This window comes from Amphiprion ocellaris, chromosome 19, assembly GCF_022539595.1.
Source record: "Amphiprion ocellaris isolate individual 3 ecotype Okinawa chromosome 19, ASM2253959v1, whole genome shotgun sequence".
Lineage (NCBI taxonomy): Eukaryota > Metazoa > Chordata > Actinopteri > Pomacentridae > Amphiprion > Amphiprion ocellaris.
This window is the reverse complement of record NC_072784.1, coordinates 7,653,669-7,681,194: the sequence shown is the minus strand read 5'-3', so window position 1 is coordinate 7,681,194 and position 27,526 is coordinate 7,653,669. Positions and strand designations below refer to the sequence as shown.

General features: G+C 38.8%; 2 protein-coding genes across 3 annotated transcripts; both read right to left on the bottom strand.

The window, feature by feature from the left end:
* Positions 1-869: 869 nt before the first annotated feature.
* Positions 870-12,862, bottom strand: chadla (chondroadherin-like a). The gene is made up of 11 exons (XM_023273043.3): positions 12,857-12,862; positions 12,489-12,647; positions 10,561-10,755; positions 10,317-10,472; positions 9,223-9,368; positions 8,070-8,308; positions 6,505-6,773; positions 5,203-5,539; positions 4,764-5,116; positions 2,406-2,572; positions 870-1,446 (listed from the first exon to the last, which is right to left on the bottom strand). Exons 1-11 carry the CDS (start codon positions 12,860-12,862, stop codon positions 1,140-1,142), a joined length of 2,334 nt encoding a protein of 777 aa, XP_023128811.2. The 3' UTR covers positions 870-1,139.
* Positions 12,863-13,424: 562 nt separating this feature from the next.
* rangap1a (RAN GTPase activating protein 1a) lies at positions 13,425-26,839 on the bottom strand. 2 transcript variants are annotated; one of them, XM_023273020.3, is made up of 16 exons: positions 26,738-26,839; positions 24,670-24,789; positions 24,414-24,541; positions 22,708-22,767; positions 22,311-22,490; positions 22,037-22,171; positions 20,970-21,128; positions 19,919-20,032; positions 19,550-19,649; positions 19,267-19,351; positions 17,408-17,567; positions 17,162-17,278; positions 16,885-16,990; positions 16,381-16,469; positions 16,045-16,209; positions 13,425-14,134 (listed from the first exon to the last, which is right to left on the bottom strand). In XM_023273020.3, the coding sequence occupies exons 2-15, from the start codon at positions 24,779-24,781 to the stop codon at positions 16,084-16,086; spliced, it is 1,671 nt and encodes a 556-aa protein (XP_023128788.2). In that variant the 5' UTR covers positions 24,782-24,789; positions 26,738-26,839; the 3' UTR covers positions 13,425-14,134; positions 16,045-16,083. The 2 variants fall into 2 exon arrangements, with proteins under 2 accessions (XP_023128788.2, XP_023128785.2); XM_023273017.3 differs by having other exon boundaries at positions 16,088-16,209.
* Between the last annotated feature and the right edge of the window lie 687 nt (positions 26,840-27,526).

The following is a 27,526-nucleotide window of genomic DNA, read 5'->3' as shown; positions in this document are numbered from 1 at the left end:
ACACGTCATATTTATAAATAAGTAAATGTACGGTTTTCGCTGTTGTTCTCAGCATGGCTTTAGGAGTTCAACCTCTGCATAAACCTCTGGTGGATAAACCACTGAAAACTGTCACAAATTACCTCACACCAACTGCATTACTTCTATTCTGAGCAGCAGGTGTTTGGTCTGTCTTTCACACTGTCTGAACTGTCACAGAAGCTCTGATTTTATCATTGATAATCACTTTGCCATGTCTAAAGCACTCGTCCATCTTTCAGAAGTAGATTGTGCATATTGTCTAGGGTGTCGCATTAGGAGGATGAACACTGCAGCTCTGATTAGAAGTGCTATGAGTCATTCTATACCTCCTGATTACAGCTGCAAAAATTGTTTTATTTTTTTTTTTTTTTGCTGTTCATAAATCTTCCTTACCATTTTCTGAGGATGATGACCTCTGACAATCAGACTTTTTCATTTCTTCCTGTAGTTATTTTCTTTTTTCAGACATGCAGATAGACACAACCCATACATCCAAGACTGGTCCGAAAAAGGTCATTTTTATAACCATATCCATGCATGTAGGCTCACTGGAAATCACAGCTGTTTTCAGTTTATTTTCACTAACTTACCCAAAAATGTGAAGTATTGTTTTAGATGGGCTGAACAGTGTGAATTAAATATTCAATGGGACTGTCTTTTGTGTCGAAGATGTGGTTTTATTATCTCTTGACAAATCTCATCGGTGTAATGTGTTTACCTCCTACATAATGAGATCAAGAAGTACATGCAGAGTCCACACAGAGTTGTAATCTAAAGCGGTTTAATTTATAGAAACATCTTGAATGTCCTTCAGGATTAACAAAGTATCTATCTATCTATCTATCTATCTATCTATCTATCTATTTATCTATCTATCTATCTATCTATCTATCTATCTATCTATCTATCTATCTATCTATCTATCTATCTATCTATCTATCTATCTATCTATCTATCTATCTATCTATCTATCTATCTATCTATCCATCTATCTATCTATCTATCTATCTATCTATCTATCTATCTATCTATCTATCTATCTATCTATCTAAGCAACAAGCCTCGGGTTAACTGCAAAAGCTAGAAACTAACTGAACTTAATTAGCTATATTCATTTATTAAAGTATTTTCTTGTTCTTTGTCTTTTTAAGTGTCACAGGTTTTCTCGGAGCCTGCTTCTTGGCTGGTTTGGCTGCTTTAGTTTTGGGCTTTTCACGCCGAGCTTTGTCTCCAGGGGATTTCGAAGGGCTAGGTTTGGATTTCTGTATTTTTGGAGGTTTGGGGTCCACAACGACCTTCTTGTATGGGGGAGAGGTATTTTCTGGGCAGGATGTGAAGACGTGGACGTCCTTGACCTTCTGACCTCTGAGCTCAGGAGGATGACCGCAGGTTGCAATCACCTCTAAACTCACACTCTCCATCCACCTGAGCAACAGACACAACGAGACAGAGATTCAAATCATTTTTGTCAATAATGCTATCAGGTAACAATGTAGGTAAACAGATAAATGGATCATCAATATATAACTGAGGAACTTTTGAAGTCCATGGGATACATCTTGCAGACATTTTTATTAAAAGTAAACAAAACTAATGTTTTTTATGTTCATTATGATCATGTTTTTACAAATTCCATAATTATTTATTATGGAAACAATCACTTAACAAAAAATGACTGGATATCACTAAAATGTCAACTAAATAACCGATTGAATTTAATAACAACCACCTTCTAATTAGCTAAACAATAATAAAATGAGCTCATTCAAAAATGGTTTTGATTGTGTTCTTTTTGTTAAGTTGAGATAATCATGACAGGTATTTCTTTTTTGGCAATATATCAAATTTCATATGGAAAATAACAAATTCTATTTGTGCCCGAGAAATCATTTTCAACTAAGTTACTCATTACAAAAACACCTCTCAAGGAAGCGTTAATTCCAGGTCACATGACCTGCTCCACATGATGTCATTTCCTCCTGAAAAAAAGACTGGCAAGACTCCAAGGCTTTCTGAGTTATTTAATATAAAGTAGTGTGTGAGTCAAGTGTGGATTTATCACATGTCAGCAGATTTACTACAATATCTTTATAAATAACTTTAAATTTCAATTATACTCAATTGTATATATAATATTTAGAAGAATCTTTCTGTAAAAATGCCATGTTGTGTTTGGTTATAGGCAGCCATGTTGATTTTAAGCCTGAAAACAGCAAAAATATCAACTATGATACCTGTCAACTATGTTACAAAAAGTCCCGCAATTATATATTGACCCAAATAAGCTTCCTTAAGCAAAGCTTTCCATGCCATTTGTGCCACCGTGCTGCCTAAAATGGCAACATTTCTCTGCAAAACCCTAATTCCAGGGAAGCTGCACTGACCTGCGAAGGGGCAACAGAGGACAGTCGCACAGAAGGGGGTTGTCTCGAAGGTCGATCACCTCCAGGCCAGTGAGTGGACTCAGGTCAGGAAGCTCCTTCAGCTGGTTTCCTCTCACAGTCAGAGCCCTCAGCCCTGAGCCCAGACCAAGCAGAGCTTCACTGGACATCTGGCCAGTGGTATAATAGAAAGAGATGATTGTCAAGCTCTGCTTTTGATAAATATGGCTTCAATGTTCATTTTTCCCCATGTAAATGATGTCCTCCTGCCTTAAAATGGCTTACATGTAACTCTGTGAGCAGATCTATGACTTCCCTGCCTCTTCTTTCAGTCAGTCTTCCCCACTCACTGCAGCTCGAGCACACCAGCTCCCCTATGACTCTGCTCAAACACTGTGAAACTATTCTACACTTCATATTGGCAAGTTGCAATATTGGAGTAATTCACTCATTCTTGTTCGAACTATAAACTGATTCTGAAAAAGAATAATGATACAGAAGGCCTAAACCCTGCAAGTTCACAGAATTGGTTCCTTTGGTTTGATATATGATATGAAACCCTGGAAGTCTTTTTGAGACCATTAACACTACACTATAATTTTAAGGTGGAAATGCTCAGCCATTAACTGCTTTTTTCAAAATAAAAATAATAATTACAAAAATAATTAGCCAATATGTTCAATTAGTTCAACAGATAACACTGAAGGGAATGCTTATATTCTATTAATGGCATCGTCAATTTCTGACATCTGGTCCTTCAGTTGGTTCCATTGCTCAGGACTCAGGTAGATACCCTTTTACTTTGGCTTTATCTCTCCATCTTGGTTCATCTACGAATCTCTGATGTCAATCAGGACTTTACCCTTGAAGTCTCTGACACTCACATATCTCATCTTTCCAATCTGGAACATGCTGTCGTCACCATTACTGCATGATATTTCTTTAAGCACATAAAAACAACATATGGGCATGTACCACTGTAAAAATTTAGATTTTCATCAGACGGTGGCTTTAATTTCCCATAGAGTACAGTGAGATCTACACAAAATATTCAAAGCCTGAAGGCCGGTGTTGGTGATTTGCTAGAAACGAGTGCTGCACGAATTGAGTGTAGAGATGAATCATCACTAATGGTGTTTTTTATGTCTTGTGTTCTAAGTAGAGACAGACTGAGTATTCAATGGAAGATTTAGCTGTTCCGTTAGATATTATGAAGGAACCATAACATGCACTTCCCCTGTTTGTCTTCATAGCTACTTTACTCACTGCCATGGATATACAGGGTGTCCATTAAGTCTCTTTACAGTTTTAAGAATTTATTACAAAGGCAGTTGGTAAGATATCTTAACCAGATTTGGTTTTATTGTAATCAGTGTTTATTAAAGTTTGTAATCACATTGAAATTGTGTATTTCAGGTATCCTGTTGGTGAAAGAGTTACTGTTAAATGAAACCCTAAAAAATGGCTACTCCTCAGACCGCTGGATTGGAAGGGATGGCTAATTCCTTGGCTACCACGTTCACCAGATATCACTCCCTTGGTCTTCTTTCTATGATTCTAAGATTCTAATGATTTCTAAGATACGGGACTTTACTGACTTGAAGCAAAAGATTTCTGATGCCATTGCCATCATTGATGAGTCTATACGAACATGGCAGGAAATCGAGTACCGTCTTGATGTGCTTCGTGCAACTAATGGTGCCCATATAGAGGTGTATTAAATGAGGTAGAAAAAACTTTGACAACCACTGATTACAATAAAACAAATCTGGTCAAGATATCTTATCAACTGCCTTTGTAATAAATTCTTAAAATTGTAGAGACTTCATGGACATCCTGTACAGTCCAATAAATGTGGCAACAAATGACATCCCACTGAGTAGCACTTCATGTTTAGTTGTAATTAGCAGATGCTAACATGCCAAGCTAACACGGTGAACCTGCCAAACATAACACCTACAAAACAGCTGCATGTTAACATGGTCAATGGGAGCACATAGTCATCCTAGCATTAACATTTAGCTCAAAGCTTCACTGTGCTGATGGCTGCTATGAGTGAGCAGAAATTTCTGAAGGTGTTTGGATCACAATGTCCAATTTCACTTTTAAAATATATATTATTTCTGATCGCTCCACTGGAATCATTTTCGGGCCGAAGGAGTACTTACATCCCTCTTACCCCCTAACCTTCATTTTGATTTTCTTGGTTAAAGCAACAATAAAGCACACTCTAAGTCAGGTTCTTCCACAGATGCTATAATACATTAAAGAAACAACAACATAAAGACAGAAATAAAGAACCAAGGAGAAAACATGCATAAGCCACATATAATATGGATGCTTCTCTCACTAAAAAGGTACCTTCTCTATTCCAGTGTGATCCATGTAAAGCCTCTTCAGGCTCTGGTGGACAGGCTGGAATGCTTTTGGTCCAACCCAGCGAAGTGAGTTGTGAGACAGGTTAAGCTCCTCCAGGTTAGAGGCCTCAGTCAGAGCTTGGGTAGGAACCTCGGTCAGCTGATTTGAATCTAGATGAAGTGTACTGAGGGAAGCAGAGACCAGAGCACCCCTGGCGATGACAGTTATGGTGTTATTGCTCAAGTATAGTTCCTTAAGTTTAGGAGTGGCTGAGAACAGTAAACCCGTGGGCTGTAGTTTGGAGATGGCATTTCGCTCCATGTGCAACACAAACAGACTCGGGAGGAGTGACAGAGCTATAGGAGAGACACATAAAAATCCATGTTTTAATTCTCATTTCAACGTGCAAACCCATAAAGTTAATGAGGCCACAACCACTGACCTGACCCAGGGAACTGTGCCAGCCGGTTCCCTTCCAGGTGGAGGTAGGTGAGCTCAGGTGTTCCAGCAAACACTCTAGAGTCCAGGAATGTGAGGTCATTGTCAGAGAGATACAAATAAAACAGCTTCTTCATCCCCTGGAAAGCACCGTCTTCGATTTCGTGGATTTTGCAGAACTCCAAGTGGAGAGAAACCACTTGGCTGGAGCCTGGAAAGCTGTTGGCGGGAAGGTGGTGGAAGCGGTTGCCGCGGAGATCAAGGAGCTGCGTCTTGGTGGGGAAACCTCGCGGGACTTTAGTATGACCCCGATCCTCACAGGTAGCATGCTGGGCTTCAATCTAGAGTGGGTCAAACATAAACAATTTTAAATCGCTCATTTACGGCTGCACTTTTTTCTTTTTGCTTCTTACATAAACTGACTGACACGACCGTTCAAAAGTTTGGGGTCACTTAGAAATGTCTTAGAAACAGCTCACTGATGGTCATTATTTCTCCTAATCTTCATGGCTGTCTGGTTGCTGTGGCACCCAGCAGGCTCATAGTATAAAACTATGGACTGCAATATGCATGTGAAAATGCATGTTGAACTGAAACTGTGAGTTTGGTGCCGTCACAGTTACACTCTCTGGGATATTTTGTTAACCCTCGTGTCGTCCTGCAGGTCAAAATTGACCCGTTTTAAAGTTTGAAAATGTGGGGAAAAAAATTATTTTCACAGTGAAACTTCTGATGTCCACATTTTCAACACTTTTGGGAAATCTCTCAACATTTTTTGCTGAAAAAAAGAAATGTTAAAAATGTTTTTTAAGAACAGTCACCAAAAAATCAACCAAAATCCAGCGAATTTTGCCGGATTTTGGTTGATTTTTATGTGAATGTTCTTAAAGAAAATATTACAAGTTTTACTGATATATATGGAATCACTTTAGATATTTTTAGGATTTTTTTTGAAGATTTTTACTCATTTTTAAAAAAATATAAGAATTTTCTTGGCAAATTTGGGGGATTTTTCAAAAAATAAAACTTTTAAGGGAAACTTTTAAGGAATTATTGGAATTTTCTTCCTGAAGGTTTTGCAAATTTTCCGAAATTTGTGGAATTTTTTTGCTGAATTTTTGGATTTTTTTCAGACAGTAAGACAGCAGTATAGAGGAACTGCATAGGCCTGAAACCATTTCAGAAAGAAACTACAGAAGTCGTTGGACTTTTCCTGCTTCCATTCTTCAACAGGGCAGCAAATGTTGGAGGTGGAGTGGAGCTAAACACTTGTGGGAGTGCATAAAATTCCACTTAGTTCACTCACATTGCATTCACAGTTAACTGGACATTTGGCTTTCTGCTTGGGCTTGGATGTGGGTATGGGTGTGGTGTTTGCAGTGCTCTCCTCCTCCTCCTCCTCCTCCTTCAGTGTCTCTCCCCTGCTGTGGCATCGCAGATCCAGAGGAGCGACGGTCTGCAGGAGCTCATCTGAGAGGTGAGGAGGTCCAGCACAGGAACCCAGCAGCTTCACACCGCCGACTCTCGCCCACTCCTTCAGGGGACGCATGTAGCAGTTACAGTAGATGTGGTTGCCTTGAAGAAAAATGATGTTCATGAAGCATTAATGATTAATTTGGCATACTATTGTTCTCCTTTTCCTTTACACCCACTTAGGTAAAAACATTTCATTGTCTTTTTAGGACTTGGTCTGCTACGCAAAGACATGAGGACTCAGTTAATATGCATCTGTTGATTTAGTGCAGGGGTGTCAAACATACGGCCCGCGGGCTAATACTGGCCCTCCGGAAGGTCCAGTAGGGTCCGCGGGATGACTTTGTAGAGTGGAAAATTACAGAGCGGACATTAACTGGAAATTGTAAAGTCATAAAATTATAAATTTAAAAAAATTCTAGACTATGACAAGTTGTTTTGATCACAAAGTAAAATACTTGATGTCAATTTGTGTCTCGTTTTTGTAATATTTTGTTTTGTTTTTGTCTGACTTTTGTCGTTTGTCTCACATTTTTGTCGTTTTGTCTTTCCTTTTTGTCTCGCTTGTGTTTTTTGTTTTATTTTTGTCATTACGTGTTTTATGCTTTTTTTGTCTCACTTGTGTTTGTCTACGTTTTTGTTGTTTTGTTTCTTTCTTTGGTCATTTTTTGTTTCATTTGTGTCATTTATGTAATTTTTGTCTCTTTTTTGTCATTTATCCATTTTTTGTCGCTTTGTAACTTTTTTGTCAAATTTTTTGTCTCTTTTCTTGTTTTGTTTCGGGTCGTTTTTCTCATTTTTGTCGTTTTGTATCTCGCTTTGCCGTTTTGTGTCTGGTTTTTGTAATATTTTGTCTTTTTTGTCTGACTTTCATCGTTTTGACCATAAAGTAAAATATTATATCATTTAGTTCCAGATGACTAAATGTTTTGTTCCTTTGTAGATGCTCTGTGATCTGTAAGTTGTAATGTATAAATGATAAACTGAAGCACAATGTTGTTGAAATTGAGTCTGTTTTTCTTAAGAAATTTCAGGTTGTTCATGATGTTTTGTAAAAAGATAATTACTTAAATTTTTGCAGTAAAACAAAGGAAAAAGTTGGAGTTGTGGTTATTTATAGGTTGCTATGCTGTGATTTTATTGGTCTGGCCCACTTGAGATCAAATTGGGCTGAATTTGGCCCCTGAACTAGAATGAGTTTGACACGCCTGATTTAGTGTTTCACACCAGAAACATGTGTTTCATTCATGGATGAAATGTAAGTAATGAAGATAGCAAACAGCCTGAAATACATTCCTTAACCATGCTTCTATGTTAGGCTGAAATGAAACCTTTAACCATCTCAGGACAGCATGTCAACATTTGTGGGTAATGAATAAAGTCAGAATACAGCACTACCTGTCAGGTTGAGGCTGGTTAGCTCCTTGGGGCCTGAGAGGGGCTCCAGGGAACGAAGCTGATTGTGGCTGAGGTCCAAGTGGGACAGAAGGGGGGCTCCGGACAAAGTCTGGTCTGACAGGTCCTGAAGGGACATGTGGTTGAGGTAGAGGTGCGTAAGCTTTGCCATGGAGACGGATTCTTCCCCGAGGTAGATCATGGGGTTGTGGCTCATGTCCAGACGTGTAACCTCACGGAGTCTTTAGAGGTAGGAGAGAATAAGATAAGACACTGAGACAAATCAACTACTGCTGACAGTTACTAAAAATGGATATTTTTTTTAACTGTTTCTCCCTTCTGTTGTCTCTCAGAAGGAAATACACGAGCAGTTTCTAAGTTTGTTACTTTAATTCTTTACAATGCATAAACAACCAAAACTAAAAATTTAAAACCCAGCAAACACCATTAGGGATTCACTGTGGCATATAACTTCATTAATGGCAAATTTGTTCGTGAAAGTCCCTCTCAAGTCATTGATTTAACCCCTAACAATGTCTCTGTGTGTATCAGAGCTACATATTTAGAGGGGTTTTTTTTTCTGTGAAAAGAATTCCTTCATGCCTTAAAATGATTTGAGACTAATTAATGCTTTCCATGTGTGTCAAAGTCAGACCCAAATATGGGGCTGTGCAGACTGTATGCACTGCTATGACACTGACTATTCATGTTCCAGGATAACAAACGGCACCCATATCATTGCTTAATATGAGGAGAGACTGTGTAGATTATCCTAAATCCTCTATGAATCACTAATTCACAATATGAACTAAAACAATTGAAATCTCAAAGGACAAAGATGACAAATTCAATATATTTTTACTGTCAAAAAATCTTTTTTTTTTTTTTTTTAGGGGAAAATAATTTCAGAAAACATCTGGGAACTGTGTTTTTTCTGAAATGTAACTCAAACAGGAAGAGTCAGTGTCAGTTTTCTGTCAGAAATCTGAACATCCAAGTGACAATCCCAGCATTCTGGTCAGTACTTTGGTGGTTTTTGGTGACACAATCAGGTTTTTTGTGTTACTCTTTTGTTGTGGTGTTTGTTCCTATAGAGAGTCGTGAATTAAAATAATTATACAATGGTCACAATATAATAATCCTTCAATCGTCCCACCTCATCATTGTCTGTGAGGGGAAGAACTGCAGCTCATTGTGATCCAGGCTGAGGCGGTTGAGGGTGAACAGTCCAGCGAAAGCCTCGGGTGCCAAGTTGTTCAAGGAGTTGTAGCTGAGACGAAGCCACTTGATGTTGTGCAGGCCCTGGAGGAGAAGTTAGACCTTTGTGGAATCACATGTGGAATCCCAAACATAATCATTAATCAGTGGGGATGTGTATAGCATGTGTGTATGTGGCAGGGTCATTCCACCCATCAAATTTAAAATAATCCATGTACAAAATACTAAAACATACAGCTGTTGTGTAAATTTTCTTGTCCTGAGACCGAATTTTAAAAAACTAGGTGAAAAGAATGTTTGGAAATATTTTTAAAAATACCAAATAAGTGTGGAGTTCGCCCTAAAATGTCATTTTTCTCTTGTCCCACCCATCTGATGACCAAACTGAATCTCAAATTAAACTGTTAAAATGAAATTTTAAACCTCCTTTTTCGGTATTATTTTTTTCATTGATGTCTCGTAATTGTGGGAACATTGTTTTAATCAACGTAAGATTTTAAATAATAATTATTATGCATGGAACATGTGTCCCACATCATGCATGCAACCCTTTTTAGCTGGAAGAAGAAGAAGAAAACAGTGAATCACATGAAACGCTAGAATTAACATCAGTTTTCCTAAAAAATGGGTAGTGCAAAGCTAAGCTAACATTGTCAGCCTTGACTGGATGTCTCACTCTACCTCACACAACCCTGTTATGCATATTTTCAAGAGAAGACAAATTACTTTAACTTTTTTCTTTACTTTTTAAAGTAGCTAGCTTCTACTCCTGAGATAAAGCTAACATTAGCATGGATTAGCAAGCCTGTTACTGTGATTAGAGCAGGGTTAGCAAACAACAAATAAAACCTGCAGCAAAACTTTTACCATTGCTGTGTACGCTGAGCCAATCAAACCTTTGATAGTTTATTACCTATTATTGATGAATACGTAGCAGAAAATTATAAAAGAGAAGGTGCATTTTGAACTTTTGAAGCCCAAATGTCCTCCAATTCTGGAATGACCCATGTCTTGAACCATAATTCTGCACACCTGGAAGGCCATGTTGGGGATGTAAACCAGCTGGTTGTGGGTGAGGCTTAGCGTGTTGAGGAAGCCAAGCTGTGTGAAGGCGCCCGGCTGGATCTCTTCGATACGATTATGGTCCAGATGAAGCTCCTTCAAGGAGGAGAGGCCGTCAAAGGACTCCTGCAGTGAAAATAAGAGAAGCTCACATGTTCACATCATTTCAGGAGCCAAGAAAGACACGGTTGTTAAAGAGTGTCACTGATCTCACCTGGTAAAGGACGTCAATTTTGTTCTGGGCCAGATTTAGGGAGACAACCCTTCCAAGAGTCCGGAAGGCGCCCTCCTTCACCTTGATGATGTTGCAGCGCTGCAGGTTGAGGTGGGTGAGGTAGGGCGTGTGCATGAAGGCCCCCCTGGAAAGCACCTGAAGGTTGTTATTCCTCAGGTCAAGTTTCACCGTAATCTGTAGGAGTGATTAAACAGAAAAGATGATGGACAGAATTAACAGACAAGAGGCCCTGTGAGTGGAACAGTGGTAGTTTTCAGAGGGGTGTCCAGGCTGAAAACATGACTTATTATGTGTGTCAAAATGTCTTCTTTTTTTTCAGAAAATCATTGCATGCAAATGTTTGTTTCTATACAGACAAGACTGCGATATAGAAGTATGAGACTTATTTGCATTATAATAAGCTTTTTTTAATGTCATTCACAATTGAGTAACAGTTTTTAAAGTTATATTGTTGACAAAGCTTATAAGACAGTTGCATTTTAAACTCGTAAATTTGAATATCCTTTTAAAGATTGCAATTGAAAACAATAAACCTCAGCTGTACATTTTCAACAACTGATTTGGTCTCAGGACAAGTACATTTACACAACAACTGCATGTTTTAGTATTTTTTTTACTTCTATTATTTGAAATTTGATGAGTGGGACGTAAAATGTCTTATGTTTATTTTTTAAAATGGGACAGTTTGTATTCATGTACGTTTCCACGTAAATACCAGAGATTGGAACCGTGCGACTAATTTCCCTCTTGAGTCCCTTTGGCAGATCAAAAATAAAGAAATTACAAATAACATAAAACCATAACTGAACAAAAACATACAAAAAAGTAAAACAAGAAACAAGCGATAACACATAGTGCACAGAACAGACAAAAGCTGGGGGACCAAGGCAGCTACCAAGCAGTAATTAATTAACATTTACACATAATTATATAGCAAATATCTCTTTGTTGCTATTGCACATATACCTTTATCATTATTGCACGTTACTATACTACACTTACCCCTCTGTCACTATAACACAAGGTTCTACTACATATATCCCTCTAACACCATTACACATAAATATATTACACATATCCCTGTCTACATTGCACATAATTACCCTATAGAACGGTCTCCAATTCTGGAATGAACCATTTGCATTTCTGTGGCCACCCCTTGCTCTGCCCCTTAACTGGAATTATGTATGCACAACATCTCATCTATTAAGAAAGCTCAGGTTGGTTATTTTAACCCTCGCGTCGTCCTGTGGGTCAATTTGACCCATTTTAAAGTTTGAAAATGTGGAGAAAAAAAAAATTTCACAGTGAAATTTCTGATGTCCACGTTTTCAACATTTTTGAGGAATTTTCAAAAAATTTTTGGTGGAAAAAAAAAAAATTTAAAATAATGCTTCTTGAGAACATTCGCTGGATTTTGGTTGATTTTTTTTGTGAATGTTCTTAAAGAAAATATTAGCAGTTTTACTGATATATATGTAATCACTTTAGATGTTTTCTAGGATTTTTTTGGAAAGATTTTTGCTCATTTTTTGAAAATATTTACATGAATTTTCTTGCCAAAATTGGGGGATTTTTTAAATAAAACTTTTAAGGGAATCTTGTCAGGAATTATTGTAATTTTCTTCCTGAAGGTTTTGCACATTTTCTCAAATTTGGGGAATTTTTTTGCAGCATTTTTAGATTGTCTTTCAGACAAGGAAACAATATTTTTTGGTGCCCGTACATGAAGACAACAGGAGGGTTAATACGCTGAGGTGGCTTTACAATAGAATAATTTACCTCATTAATTTTAGACAGATGATAGCATTTTTCAAAACATCACCCAATAGCCCACAGCTGTCACTGAATATTTCTTCCTCTAACGTCTGTGTGAAATGAAAAGGAGGCACATTTGAAACCCTCACCTCGTGTATAGACGGCGGTATTTCCGTTAGGTTCTTTTCAACGCAGGCTACCGTGAGTTTGGTGCCGTCACAGATGCACTCTCTGGGACATTTCCTTGCTTCTGTGGGTAAACTCCTTGTTAAAAGCAGCAGGAAGACGGCAGCATAGAAGAACTGCATCTATGTGCAAATAAAACATGTTATACATATGTGTAAAAAAAAAAGTTTAAGCTTTGGCATGTAAGCATGTTACTGATCATTATCAAATACTGCATGACTACTCAGTGTGTTAAATCTGGACTAGACCAAATGTCAGTTCATCACGTGAGTAATCTGTCCAAGAAAGATGTAAAGTTTCACCTACAAAGCAAATCAGAAACCTGGCTTACCTTCATGTAGGATGTCCCACTGTCCCAGCTTCCCTCGTGACGTAAACTAAAGATGGATTATGAGTAAATCTGCCACTTTAGGCTGTTTATCTTTGATTTCTCTCTGCGTCCACTGATGTTCTGTGCTCCTGTAGGCTCACGAACAAGGCTCTGGTAAATTCTTTAACGTGACCTCTGATCTCTCTGCCCTCTTACCGCAAAGTAACACACTAGCTTTACATTTTCAGCCCAGTTGGAGGCTCAAACACATAATGGAACCAACTGTGTTTGGTGATATATGTGGGTTTAAAACCAATTCTTGTTTTTTTTAAAAAATAAGTAACTTATTTGCCCCCGGTGGCCCAGGTCAAACTGTCTAGAAACTCAGTTGGACTACTTCTCCAGCTGTTGTCTGGATCAGTTTTTATATAGTGATTTTTATATAGTGATTTTACTGGTCACTTGAGATCAAACTGGGCTGAATTTGGCCTGAATTAAAATGAGTTTGACACCCCTGATTTAAAGCTTCTGTGTTTAATTTTCAGAGGAATATTCTATGTAGCTGATATGCAAAGACTGGAAAAAAATCAACACTCAAATGAACTTTATTTTCCCAACACAAATCATTAAAGCAGAAAATACATTTCAATTCATTCAATCCCTTCTATTGTTCTATTTTAAAGTCTTATTTATCTGTCAGATATTTTTATTTGAACATCATTCATTGACCATATTTGTGAACTTAATAAACATTCAATATAAAACAAGAGAATATTAAATAGAAAAAGCACAATAACGGTTTCAAGTCCAGATTATTCCTGGTTAGAGTTTTTCTAGTTTGCACCCAGGTGTAATGTGTGCTCCAGGCAGTCAGGTGACACTAACCAGGAGAGTGAGATCTTTTCTTAGCCGCCAGAATACAGACGGGGTGAACCCCAGGTTGTCAGTGCTTTCCTGTGATTAAAAGAGTGTAATTAAAAGGCTTCAACTAGTTCACACCATAAGAGCATTTTCTACTTCAACCACAAAGCATTCAAGTGAAGTCCAAAAGTCCAGGAAAAGGTATGAACAGCAGCGGCACAGCAGAGTGAGCCTGAGAGAAGACAGTTTTTCTCAAGCTGCCGCTCTGTTTAACTTGCTTCAGATTTGGGTTTGTGTGCTGCTTTCCAGAGGTCCATCAGTGATCTGTCAGAGTTCAGTCTATGTGTCCACAGTCCTCAGCTCTCAGATCTGATTCTCTGCAGCGTCGACTGGAGGATATTTCTGGTGTAACCACATAACTCCAGGGCCTTGTTGTTCCTGTGAATGGTGACAAAAAGGGTTATTCATTCATTTACGGTTTAACTTTATACTTTTCTAAAGAACAAGTCTGTTGTGACTCAAACATCTAATTAAAAACAACAAATGTGTAGGAATAAAATCAGCCCAACAAATATACAACTTAAGTCTTGATTACACTCACGTGTGGACAAATCTACAAACAGCTGCAGACGTCACAGTCACATAGACATTGTTATTATACAGTTTTATAGTTCGCTGGGAGGACTCCATTCTATACATGTATAGTCGGTCATTACTGATGTACACTGCCTGTCCAAAAACACTCCAATATTTCATTGGACCGCCTTTAGCTCTGAGAATGACACACATTCATTGTGGCATCATTTCGATAAGCTTCTGCAATGTCACAGCATTTATTTCTGTCCAGAGACGCATTTATTTTCTACCAAGATCTTATATTGATGATGGGAGAGTCGGACCAATGCACAAAGTCTTCTCCAGAACATCCCTAAGATTCTCAGTGGGGCTGAGGTCTGGACTCTGTGGAGGACAATCCATCTCATGCTCCCTGATTCACTCATTCTCAATGTGACCCCATGAATCCTGACATCATCATCTTGGAACATGTCCATGACCATCAGGGAAGAAAAACTCCATTGATAGAAAGACCTGGTCATTCAGTATCTTCAGGTAGTCAGCTGACCTCATTCTTTGAGAACATAATGTTGCTGAACCTGACCAACCCCAGATCATAACTCTAACCCCCACAGGCTGGTAGGTACTAGCCATGATGAGTGCATCACTTCATCTGCCTCTCTTCTTACCCTGATGCCCCCATGACTTTGGAACAGGGTAAATCTGGACTCATCAGACCTCATGACCTTCTTTCATTACTCCAGAGTCCAATCTTTATGCTACCTAGCAAACTGAAGCCTTTCTTTCTGATTAGCCTCCCTGATCAGTGGTTTTCTTAAAGCTACACCTGTTTAGTCTCAATGCTTTGAGTTCCCTTCATGTGGAAATGCTCTTACTTTTAGTATTATACATAGCCATGAGTTCTACTGTTAATTTCCTTTGATCATCTAAGACTTTGTTCCTCAAAGATGACGGTTCTCCACTATCCTTCAGGTTTTAATAATGCGTTGGACGGTTCTTAACCTGATTTTAGTGGTATCAGAAATCTCCTTAGTTGTTTTCTTTGCTTGATGCAGACCAATAATTTGACCCTTCTGAGACAGATTAACATCCTTTCCATGACCACAGGATATGTCTTCCAACATGGTTGCTTAAGAAATGAGAAGCTCCTCACTGCATCAGCTAGAGTTAAATAAGTTGTTGGAGCTGAAACGTATTCATCACTGCAGTAATTATCCAATGGAAGGCTCTGAACTATTTGCTGAGTTAAATCCAGGTGGTGACGTTTTTTTTTTGGCCAGGCAGCGTATTTCAGGCATGCAGATTACTGACAAGCATGCGTTGTACTGCTCTTGTAGCAAAGTCACCAAACAGACAAAAATTTTGGGCTGCACATGCACTTATATGGTGGGGAAGATGACAAACTTTAAATCACGTGGACCCTTGTATAATCACAAATGTGGAAAGCAGAACTTACCTTGAATAACAGTTGCTAAGCTGTTACATGTTAGAATGTTTGTTTTTGCTTTGTTTCATTTTATTTTTTTGCTTATTTTTTTCTATATTTGGTCTTACAGGGTTAATGCACCAGAATCCTGTAATTTCCACTTGCGGCCACAGAGGGTCGCTGTTTCATAGTGATACTTTAAATAAATAATATCAAATAAACCCATTTCAACATATCAGAAACCACCAGAGTGTATCCACCACCTTCACCACATGTACCGAGTGCAAAAACAAAAATGTGTGCACTATATTCCTGAAATTGAGACGGTAATCGTGGTGTTTTGTACCTGGATGCTGTCTGCTGATTGGCTCATTCTATCACGTCCTTACCGGGACATGAAGGCTTCCAGCACAGCCACGCTCTCTTTGGGGAAGTAGTCCTGCCGAACGACGTGCTCCAAGGCATGGAGGTGGCCGGGAACCACGAGCACAGGCTTGACCTTGTCCTCGCTCTGAGCAGCCCGGAGCGAAAACAACAAAAGAGACAGGAGTATTTAAAAACAAAGGCAAATGCAATAAAATAGCTAAAGTGAGGCATGCAGACCAACAAAAGCAAAAGGTAAAAAAGAAAAGTACAACAAAAGAAAGGGTCTGTGACTCTGAGTGTGTTGACATAAACAGACCTTAATAAGTCCAAGCAGCACTAACAAAGAAGACACAAAGCTGTAGCCTTGGAAGGAAGGAGTGGTGAATGCTTTCCTTAGAACGGCATCTGAGAACAAACAAAAAACACTGTATTACAAACTGCTGTTCTAACGCTGTGAACGAAGGCAAAGGAGCTCTTGACGCATCATTTTGTGAGGCAGCTGCATAGGAAGGGACAAGTATAGACAAAAGACACATGCACACCGTTTAACTTGCAAAACCAAATTCATTAGCGTTGCTTTGATGTTATTTCTTCATCAGGGAAATGGTTTGGCATGAAGAGAAGGCATGTCAAATAGGGAATGGTTGCAACTCTGCCACGAATTGAACTGAGAGAGTAACGTAATTTCAATCCTTGGTATGCCATGTACATGTTGAAGAAATGACAATAAAGCTGACTGACTTTCCTCCTTCTAAGTCAAACACTTCTGTCAGGGAGGACAAAAGCAAAGAAAGCAGCGGATACAGCCGAAGTGTCTTACCAATAGTCTCCAACACTGCATTCTTAACGTCATTATTCTCCTCCTTGTACACAGAGGCGATCTTGAGGAAGGCTTCGGCTGTTTTTGTAGCATCTGTCACATCCACCTGGATACAGAGAAAGGAATACAGAAAAATGAATGGCCACCCTGTTTGACACACACGAAGGAAGTAAAGGATCCTGTTTGTCTTGAGTAGTTCTCAAACACATCAGTGAAGCTCTGTAGGTAAAAGGCTGAGTTGGTGGTCATGTATTGATGGAATCATCCCTTTGTTTACCTGCTGCTCCATCAGCAACGCTCTCTTCGCCCCAAGCTTGAGCAGTTTGTCGGGGGACGGAAAGCTGAGGAAGGAAGAGACGTCTGGCGGTCGGGCTGCTGATACAGGGGTGGACAGCTGTGAGGGGAAGGACAAAGAAATGCAATGAAACTTAACCCACAGCACCACAATATGGCTCAACTCGCATGTCCACGGGTAATTATCAATTCATTTATTTTTTGTTAACTTTTTACTTTTCCCTCTAACCTTGTTGCCGCTGCTTTCTTCTTCCTCCTCTTCCTCTTCCTCCTCCTCTTCTATTTCCTCCTCATCCACGTCTTCCTCATCTTCGTCGTCGTCTTCTTCCTCCTCCTCATCATCTTCTTCGTCATCGTCGTCATCATCTTCTGGCTCACCCTCATCATCACTGAGGAAAATTCAGAAACACAGATCATAAATGAGTATTTGGTTCTAGGATGGGATGAATTATTTAAAATGGATATTTGAAAGGTCATAAGAGGTCGTTGTGAGGCAGATTCTGTCGGTTTTTCAGGCACAGATGTGACGACCCAGATACTGGAGTAAATTTCTTAAGATTGCAGAGGAATCGTAAAGAGGTTGTGAGGGAGAAAAGACAGTGACATCATCATCATCAGACATAAGAGAAGAAAATAGAACAAGAAACATTTAATTTTAAAAAACTAAACTGATTATTAAACACAATTAGAACAAAATAATGCTAATGTCCTCAATTATCACTCCACCAAGGAACGCGCCACAGTTATGTGATGACCAGCATACATTTGTCTGTTAGTGTGTCTGTGCGCAACATTACTCGAAAACGGAAAAACAGATTTGGATGAAATTTGCAGGGAAGGTCAGAAATAGGGCTTATTCCACATAAAGCTCACTTGATGACTCCTAATGCAATAATAAAATCTGTGACTTGGCCTTGTGCTCCTCTCCGATCACAGACTTCTCTTCAAGGTGCTCCAACTATGACTGACAGCAAGACAAGGAACCACTCTGTAAGTTCATAGAATTGGTTCCAGGAACGTTAGTGATTAATTGTTAATTGCTTAGCTGCTGGTAATAAGTTAACTAATGATCAATATATAGAACTGATCAGGCAGAAGATGAAGGCCAAGTTAATGGCTTCTGGTTATGTGCAGAACATGAGCCTAGCTTAACATGTGCAGCATTCTTGTTGCTGTGAGACGCACTGTGTGCAGGAAACACTTAACAAAGGTATTTTTCACAAAACATCATTGTACCAACAACTGAACAGCTGTTCAGATTATGTAACTATCATGTGTTAACTAATATATAGCTAAAATAGCAGGTGTTCATTTTATTTGTTACAAATTTCAAATGTATCTGTGCTGATTTTGTGGCAAACAGGAAGTCTCCATACTTTAAATTGCTGTATCAGCATATGGAAAAACTCCACTGTATTTTGTTCACTGACCTATCGATTATTGATGGTTAGCATGGCCGACTACTGGTTTAGAAAATTATTTACAATTTGCGTCCCTAATTGGTTCCTTAAGTGTGTTATGCATGAAACCCCAGAAGTCTGAATCCATGTTTTTGAGTCTGTCACCAGTTTAAAAGTGGAAATACTTGGTGCTGATTTCTTATTTCGTTCATGATGTGTCTTCCAAATTATAAAAGAACACGTTAACTAGGTTCAAAAGAAACTTGATCGTGAATCGTCAGACATCTTGACTTTATGATCTCGATTTGCTATTTTTTCAAAGAACACCCGTCAGTCGAGGCTGCTATAGTAACAAATAAGCAACAATTCTGATGAAGTGATGTTTTAGGTTTCGGGTCGAGTTTGTGGGGTGGGTTTGCTCACAGAAAGTGTAAATGTCAATCATAGTCAAGTGTAACAAGTAGAGATTTTTAATCAACCAGATGTCGTCATGGTCGAGCAATTCGTTAGATTGCTCCACTTCCTGTGGAATTTTTTTGTTACGTTAAAACAAAATAGTGTATACAGCGCCATAGAATAGTAATCTGACTCGGTTCCTGACCTCTCTGGCTCAAGCAGGACAGAAAACTACAGAGAAAAGATGGATTTCATGAACTACAACACTGGTGTTACAGCATGATGTGATTACCTGAGTGATCCCAGAAGCTGGGCCATGTTCATGCCTTCCATTATGTCTTTCAAAGCTTTGCAACCATCCTCTCCTAGACAGTTACCTGAAAACCAAAGACACAGTTTTACACAGTGGATTCAGGGAAGTCAAATTTAACAAAATTAAATCTGTTAATAACAATCTATACTGCATAAACATGAATTCTCCATATTGTGACACTTTAGAATACATACAAAAATAAATAAATCTTCATGAAATGTCAATGTGTGAAAAACAGAGTTGGCTCTTCGCAGGTTCGTACCATTTAGATCCAGTTTCTCCAGCTGGTTCTTGTTTTTTACGGCCTGTGCCACGGCCAGAGCGGCTTCCTCTGTGATCTCGCCGTACGACAGATTAAGTTCCTGGTAAACACAACAAAACATTTAGAGGAAGATCAATGTCAAACAAAAACTAAGAAGAAGAAACATAAATGCCTTTCATAATAATAATTAGCACACAGATGATCGAGGTCTACAGGTGTGTGGCCAGGTTATATCCACATCTGTCCAGGCTCCGAACATTCACACTGGCTCTCCAATAACACTGTGTCAGTGCAACTTATTACTATTCTGAGAGGTACTGAGAGAACAGGCCTCTTTACATCTTGTAATAAAATGAGACAGTCACTCACCTTGAGGATTGGTAGCCCCTCTGACACAGTTTCTGCAATAGCTTTGGCTCCTGCTGGGCGTACCAGACAGTCACCAAAGTTTATGACCTGGATGTTGTGGAGGTGTTTCAGGGCCTGTGAGGACACACACATTATATGTTGCAGTTTCACTAATAACGAACCGTTAAAAAGTGAATTATTGGTTTAAAAAACAAAAATTGTGGTGGAACTATTGGGTATAAGAGGCCAGTGGTGCCATTGTTGTGTCATGTCTGAAAGCCCCATAACATCATCACAACTGAAGGTGGTTATCCTACATAGCATGCCAATAAACGTACCCTATATTGCTCCTAATGAGTCTAGTGGATGTGCAAATACATAACTGCTTACCAAGACTTACACTAGAGACATTATTACATAATATAAAATGAATTACTATGTCGGTCTACATGTTCTGTCTGTCAGCTAGCTGTGAAGTTCTCCTGCCCACAGGTGTCCAAAAAAATTTTTTAAAAATCTATGTCCACAGTAATTTCTGAGCATTTCACGGGGCAGGAATAGATACTATATGCTAACAGTAGGGATGTCCGATATTGGCATTTTTGCCAATAACTGATATGCCGATATTGTCCAACTCTCAATTTCCGATTCTGATATCAACCGATACCAATATATGTCAACTATTTAACTAATTTTAGGTAACATCACATATCTCCTGTCGTGGAATTAACACATCATGCCTAATTTTACTGTGATGCGCCACTTTCCAAATGTAAACACTGTCTGTACAAAATAAGGAAAACTATTTCAACTTAAGTTATGGAAAAATGCCATATTTACATCATTTGTTTTTTAAATTGTCTAAAACAGGAGTTCACACTCTCCCTCGCTCTATGAGTCCTGTAAATGCCGGCGAAATCCAGGCATTATTTTATCGGTTTTCATGATAGGCAAAGAAAAAAATGATAACGAAATTGACTGATATTACAGTACATTTTTATGAAATTATCAGCTGATATTATCAGACATTCCTAGCTAACAGTCATGATCCGAACGCCGTAGGTCTCCATACCTGAGCCATGGCGATAGCCCCCTTCTCAGTAAAGGTGTTGTCATTGAGGTTGAGAATTTTAAGTCCTGCGTTGTGTTGCATGGCTGTGGCCAGAGCCGTCACACCGGCGTGATTGATGCCATTCTGGGGCATATGAACCTCCTCTAGGCTGCCCATTAACTGAGAACACAAAGAACCCATTTTTTTCAGACATACAGTTTGAACAAAAGTTTTCATACACTTGTAAAGATTGTGTATTTCATGTCAGTCTTGGGTTTCTAGTGATGGAATCTTTGAAACCCATGGTTACTTCAAAGATTTATTATAGATCTGAAAACAAGACAAAATCTGATGGGTCAAAAATATACATACAGCAACCTGAACTATCAGTTTTGGTGATGTAGAAAGCTTTCTTAGTGGCATGGTCTCTTCATTTCTTGTGACTATTTACAACTGAGTACAGCTGGGGTGACTCCTCTGAGCCAATTTAAATAAGGTCCATTTGATCCACTCCTAAGGCTCAGCCACCAACACTACACTGGGAAAGTTGGAGGAGATCAGCAAAAATTGGAAAAGCAAATAACTGACTTGAATACATCCAGAAAGCCACTTAGGATCATTTCAAAGCAGCTGGAGATCCCCAAATGATCTATGTAAACAGCTGTTTGCAAGTATAAAGTATGTGTTACAGTTGTGTCACTCTCATGATCAGGAAGAAAACAAAAAACTATCACATTCTGCTGAGAGACAATTGATATTTTTGACAAATGATCTTCTGAACTGCAGCTCCTGCATGCAGTTCAAACTTGTGCCGTGTTAAAAGTGGTACTGAAACGTTACCAGGTCTGACCTAGTAAGATCTGTCACAACTTTAACGGAAAAGCAAACAGGTGGCTCATTCACACATGAGCTAAGTGACCTTGTAGGTAGGCAAAATTTAATAGATGTACACTCAACAACTGCTCTGATGGAACAAAAACGTAGCCAGACAATGTGGTATTCATCAGAGTAGACTTTGCTGTATTTTCTCAGAAACACACTGTCAGTCTAAAACACGTTGAAAGCTTAAGTAGTGGTTAGTCCTGTACCTGGAAGGCTTGAGCGAGAGCAGTGGCCCCATCATTTTCCAATCGGTTCCTTCCTGCGATGAACACCTTCAGGCTGAGTGGGGCGCCGTCTGAGCTGGATTTTTTATGGCACTGCATCAATGAAGCTGCCAAGATCTGAGGAGTTCCACACGAGTAGAAAAAAAAGTAAGATTTTATACATTCTACAAAGCATTTCCACACTTGTCAACTTTGGTTCTTTATCGCTTTATTTCTAACAATGATGACATTAGTCATGTCTCATCTCCTGACTTACTTTGCCACCACCAATGCCCATGCCGCAGTTGTTGAGCCGTAACTCCTCCAACGTGTAGCAGGCAGTACTCTTGAGCAACTTCTCGATGCCCCTCACCCCATCTGGTCCAAAGGCGTTGTCACTGAGGTCTATGACAGTAAGCCTGGCACCTGCCAGCATCACAGCATCACCCAGCGCATTCTACAACACAGAGAAAGAAAGAAATTCAAAATAAAATGGTAGGATAAGCAGGGCACAGTACCAAAACAAAGACAACCTGATCCTTGGCTGAGACACCAGTTCTAGCATGAACTCAGAAGCGCATACAATATGTTTGTAACTTCTGACTGGAAACATAAACTTGGATTTGGGGATAATATATAATAATAGTAATAGTAATTCAGAAGAAGTACATTACCAGGGCAGGTGGTATCTCAGATCGCAGGCGACCTGTGAACATATCACTCCAATAACAGCGCTAAAAGTGAGAAAACAAAGAAAAATTGTGTCAAGCTAAACCAAAAGACAATGTTGACTGCATTTCAAATTAAATCCACTACAGAGCTCTTGACTATAATTTTCAATCTAAAATAGGGCTGGTCGATATAGCGAGAAACCGATCAAAATAAAAAAATTTTTATATCCGTCGATATAAGTGACAATTATTGATCATTTTTAACTTATTTGTCAAAAAAGGCTAGGAGAGAAAATGTGTTGTTAGCCTAGTTATCAAGGTACACAGGTAAAGATTACACTGCAACACTGTTCTGAATAAATTACTATTATTCAATATAATGTCATAGTTAAAATGTAAAATTAAAAAAATAATTATTTACAGCAAAAGAAATAGCAACCTTTGAACAAATCACTTTATATATATTTCCCGCGTTGCATGAGTGGCAGCCTGTTACAGCAGCTCGTTGTGCAATTCATTCTGTATATATATTCTTAAATTTGTGTTGTTAGTATCCTTGTGTTCTTCAGTTTTTCTTATTTATATACTATATTTTATATATCCTATATTTATAGATGTGTTCTCGATTTTTTTTACTGTCATTTTGCTGCTGTGACGTTGCAAATTTCCCCTTGTGGGACTAATAAAGGATATTCTATTCTGTTCTAGACATGACTGTTGCAGTGCTGGGAGTGTCAAAGCATTGTGGACACAATGTTACAGGTTTTATCTACGAAATAAAATGTTATGCATTGTGTTTCGTGAAAGGTTAGGAGGAGATAAAACTGATTTTCTTCTACTGTGCATAGCGTCTGCTGGATGTTTAAACAGATTGATTGTGCTTCTGCTCCTGCATTCAAATGACTTTTAACACCTGGTAACGAAAATTATCTGTACCTAATTCATCGTCACTGAGAGCAGAGTCTCTGAGTGCTGCATCAAGCTACAGGTGTGAGAAATCTGTTCCAATTGGGAAGGCGAAATTGCATCACCGATGAACGTCTTATGGTGGTGAGATGGAAAATGCAACATGACATTCTTCTTAATGTCACGCTTGGTGTTTACGCAACCAAACCATTATCTGGAATTGCATATAAATTCAACCTGTGAATCCTCTGTTGACCGTTTTCTTACATCTACCACGGAAATGCCAGCTGATAGTTTAATATCGCTATAGTTTTACCGCCCAGGCCTTATCTGAAGTATGACATACTACAGCTGAAACTGGCTGCTTGATTAAGATAAAAAATAATATGCAGGTGCTCTAACAATCCATTACTCATTTAAGTAATTTTTCAAGACATTTTCCAATTTATATGTGTTGTGTGATAGATAGATAGATAGATAGATAGATAGATAGATAGATAGATAGATAGATAGATAGATAGATAGATAGATAGATAGATAGATAGATAGATAGATAGATAGATAGATAGATAGATAGATAGATAGATATGTTTGTGCATAATCTCTTGGCAAAAAAACAGCCTCTCAACACAACCTTGGATTTCATGAAATGATTGTGTAAATTGTGTGGATAAGTATATATCTAAAAGTGAAACTATGCAACATTTCCTAGTTCCAATGTTATAGAGTTGATGAATGTAACTGAACAATTCAAAACAGGAAAGATCAAAAAGGTATGAAGTAAAAAAAAAAAAAATAGAAACCTTGAACTCGCTCTTTGTCTCCAAGGCCTTAGCGATGGCTTGTGCTGCTTCCACACCAACAGTGTTACCTTCCAATCTCAGAGCATGTAAACCCTCAAAGTCCTGAATCTCCTTCACGATCTCCTCCACTGGAGACGGAGGCGAGAATAAAGGGTTACAGGTGTAGACAGTCAAGTGTGATTATAAAACTATTAACCAGTTAAGTGGCAACACTTTGGATATAATATAGAAAGAATGTGATTTAGCTGACACTCACCTGATTGGGCATCATTCAGCTTTCTTCCCTGCCCTTTGTAACTCAGCTCCCCATCCTCAACTCCAGTTTTGGCCAGAGAGTCGGCCAACTGCGCAACAATGTCTGTCGCCATTGTGGCACCTGGGGGTCAAAAATTTCATTTACTTATTATTGTGCTTCATAATTAATCTGCAAACTCTCTGTCCAGTGACAGAACGGGTGTCCCTTGGCTCCAGGGAGAACACAAACAAAACCAAATGGACTCATGCAGTTCTTTATAAATACTTTTTACACCTCAGTGTGTCTCTGCCTAAAAAGCAGGTTGTGTTTCCATCAAAATTAAAAGCACAATGACTTAAAATAATTTATTTTTTCTGTCTTGTATAATTCAAGTGATTGTTTACTTCCAAATTTTGTAGCTTTTTTAAAAACAGTCATCTATCCTTGATCTGAGGCTCGTCGAATCAGTAACTTATTTTAAAGAATTTCCTAAAATCCACTTTTACAGACTTGCCTGAAGTTCTCTTTTATTGCGCTCTGCCTTTTTATCCCTTTTAAAAATTTTAACTGCTTGTAGTCCCTCTTTCTAACCTCCTGATCTTAATCTATTTCTATCTTTGATTTTCTCTTCAGCTTCTCTCTTAACCTCCTTGTGTGATCTATCCATTCTTCATCTTGAATTTCCCTCGGGATTAATAAAGTATCTATCGATCTAGTACATTTTTGTCAATTTTTATGTTCTACCTGTCAAACCACTTTGTGAATGCTTTTCCTAAAGGTGCTATACAATAAAGTTAGTATTATTATCTATTAATAAATGTCATTTAACTCCAAAACCTACAGTTATGCAGGAACATTCTGACTTGACAACAAAACACACACATATATATCTAGATATATATATATATATTTATCAAGCCCTACGATGGAATTTGAAATATCGTGTCTCAGCAACACAAGTACCAGGCATTCCCCTCTGCAACACTGATCTGCTACACATTTAAATATGGTGTTTACTCTGTCAGCTGTTTATCACCTGTTGATGATTCATAAACCTGTTAATGATATCTGGTGATAGTCACAAATTAACACGGGCCCATATTGTAATGCTGCAGAAGAGGTTGCAGCAAATAGTGCTCATTACAATGCACACATTTAACACATAAATGGTCCAGAAACGGTTAACAAAACCTACCACGATGACTATTTACTTACCATCCTATAAAAACCATGTCAGAAACCTTATAAATTACTAATCAATGCGGCTGTTGTCCTTGTTTTAGTGTTTATATTACGCAAATTTTGGTCACAATACGACGAATCTGCCACTATAAACATCTGGAGCTTGTTCTGCTAGACATGATCATCAGTTAAACTGCAAGACCAGCATTAAACAAAACCTGCTGATCACGTTGTTTTGCTCAATGAGTGCAGCTGCTGTTTAATTACTAGATTTGTGAATCTCCGTCTGTCTAGCGTCAGGTTAGGGGAAAATCCTGGAGCTCCTCGGTATTAACTGTTTACTTTAACGAAATATCTGAAGTCGGACAATAATTAGTTCAGTGTCCAAATGGACTAAAAACACGTATTTCAGTGCTCCTTCAACACAGAGGGCCTGCCGACGGGTGTATGTGCCTATCTTCCTCTGTTCACCGAGATTTTCGGTTGTTGTACAGGTCGCGTTCTCTAGTAAACAACCGGCGGTTAGCATTAGCCGACGGCGGCTAACGATATGCTAGCACCCATAGCGGTTTGGTGTCTGTGAAGCTGACATGGTCGTTATTGGCTTCTGTCAGGTCCAGAAACAGAAAAAACACACTCTGTTTAATAGAAAACACTCCAAACCTTAACTCGCCCGTTGGCTATGTGTTCATAAGATGGAAAACTCGTTGGCTAGCTAGCTAGCACGGGTATATCAACGTGAGGCAGAGCGTGGTTGTAGCTCGGCCCCTCCGGTTGGTCACGTTAATAACGTTAGTCTGTCTACACTACAGTTAGTCCGCTCCTCGGGTTAAGTTCATTACACGCACTTTAACCTGTGACGGGTTTACATTAGTTAAGTCACATTAGAAGTGAATATTATCTTTACCACAACACTGCTGTGCTGATTGAGTCCAGTCCAGTCTACAGACACACTCCCGCCCGTCGCCGTCGTTCAAAACCGAATCCAGAACACTACGCGACTAGACTACCGCAGAGCAACGCGTCAAGGGATTTGTAGTTCAATTGGACTACAACGGTGCGTTCACGGCCTTCTAAGAAACGCGTTACTCTCCAAAGCTCCATTTCGCCAATAGTTCAACCGGTCAATATATAATTGAGGGACTTTTGAAGTCCATGGGATATATCTTGCATACATTTTTATTAAAAATAAACATTTTCTATCAAAAAATTTTACAAATTCCGTAAACAATCACATTAATGAAAAATGACTGGATATCACTAAAATGTCAACTAAATAATCGTCTGAATTTAATAAAAAAAAAAACACCTTCTAAGTAGCTTAACAATAATAAAATGAGCTTATTCAAAAATTGTTTTGATTGTGTTCTTTTTATTAAATTGAGATAATCCATCCATTATCTATACACCGCTTAATCCTCACTAGGGTCGCGGGGGGGTGCTGGAGCCGATCCCAGCTGACTCGGGCGAAGGCAGGGGACACCCTAGACAGGTCGCCAGTCTGTCGTAGGGCTATATATATATAGACAAACAAGCACTCTCACATTCACACCTACGGGCAATTTAGAATAATCAATTAACCTCAGCATATTTTTGGACTGTGGGAGGAAGCCGGAGTACCCGGAGAGAACCCACGCATGCACAGGGAGAACATGCAAACTCCATGCAGAAAGATCCCGGGAAAGCCGGGACGCGA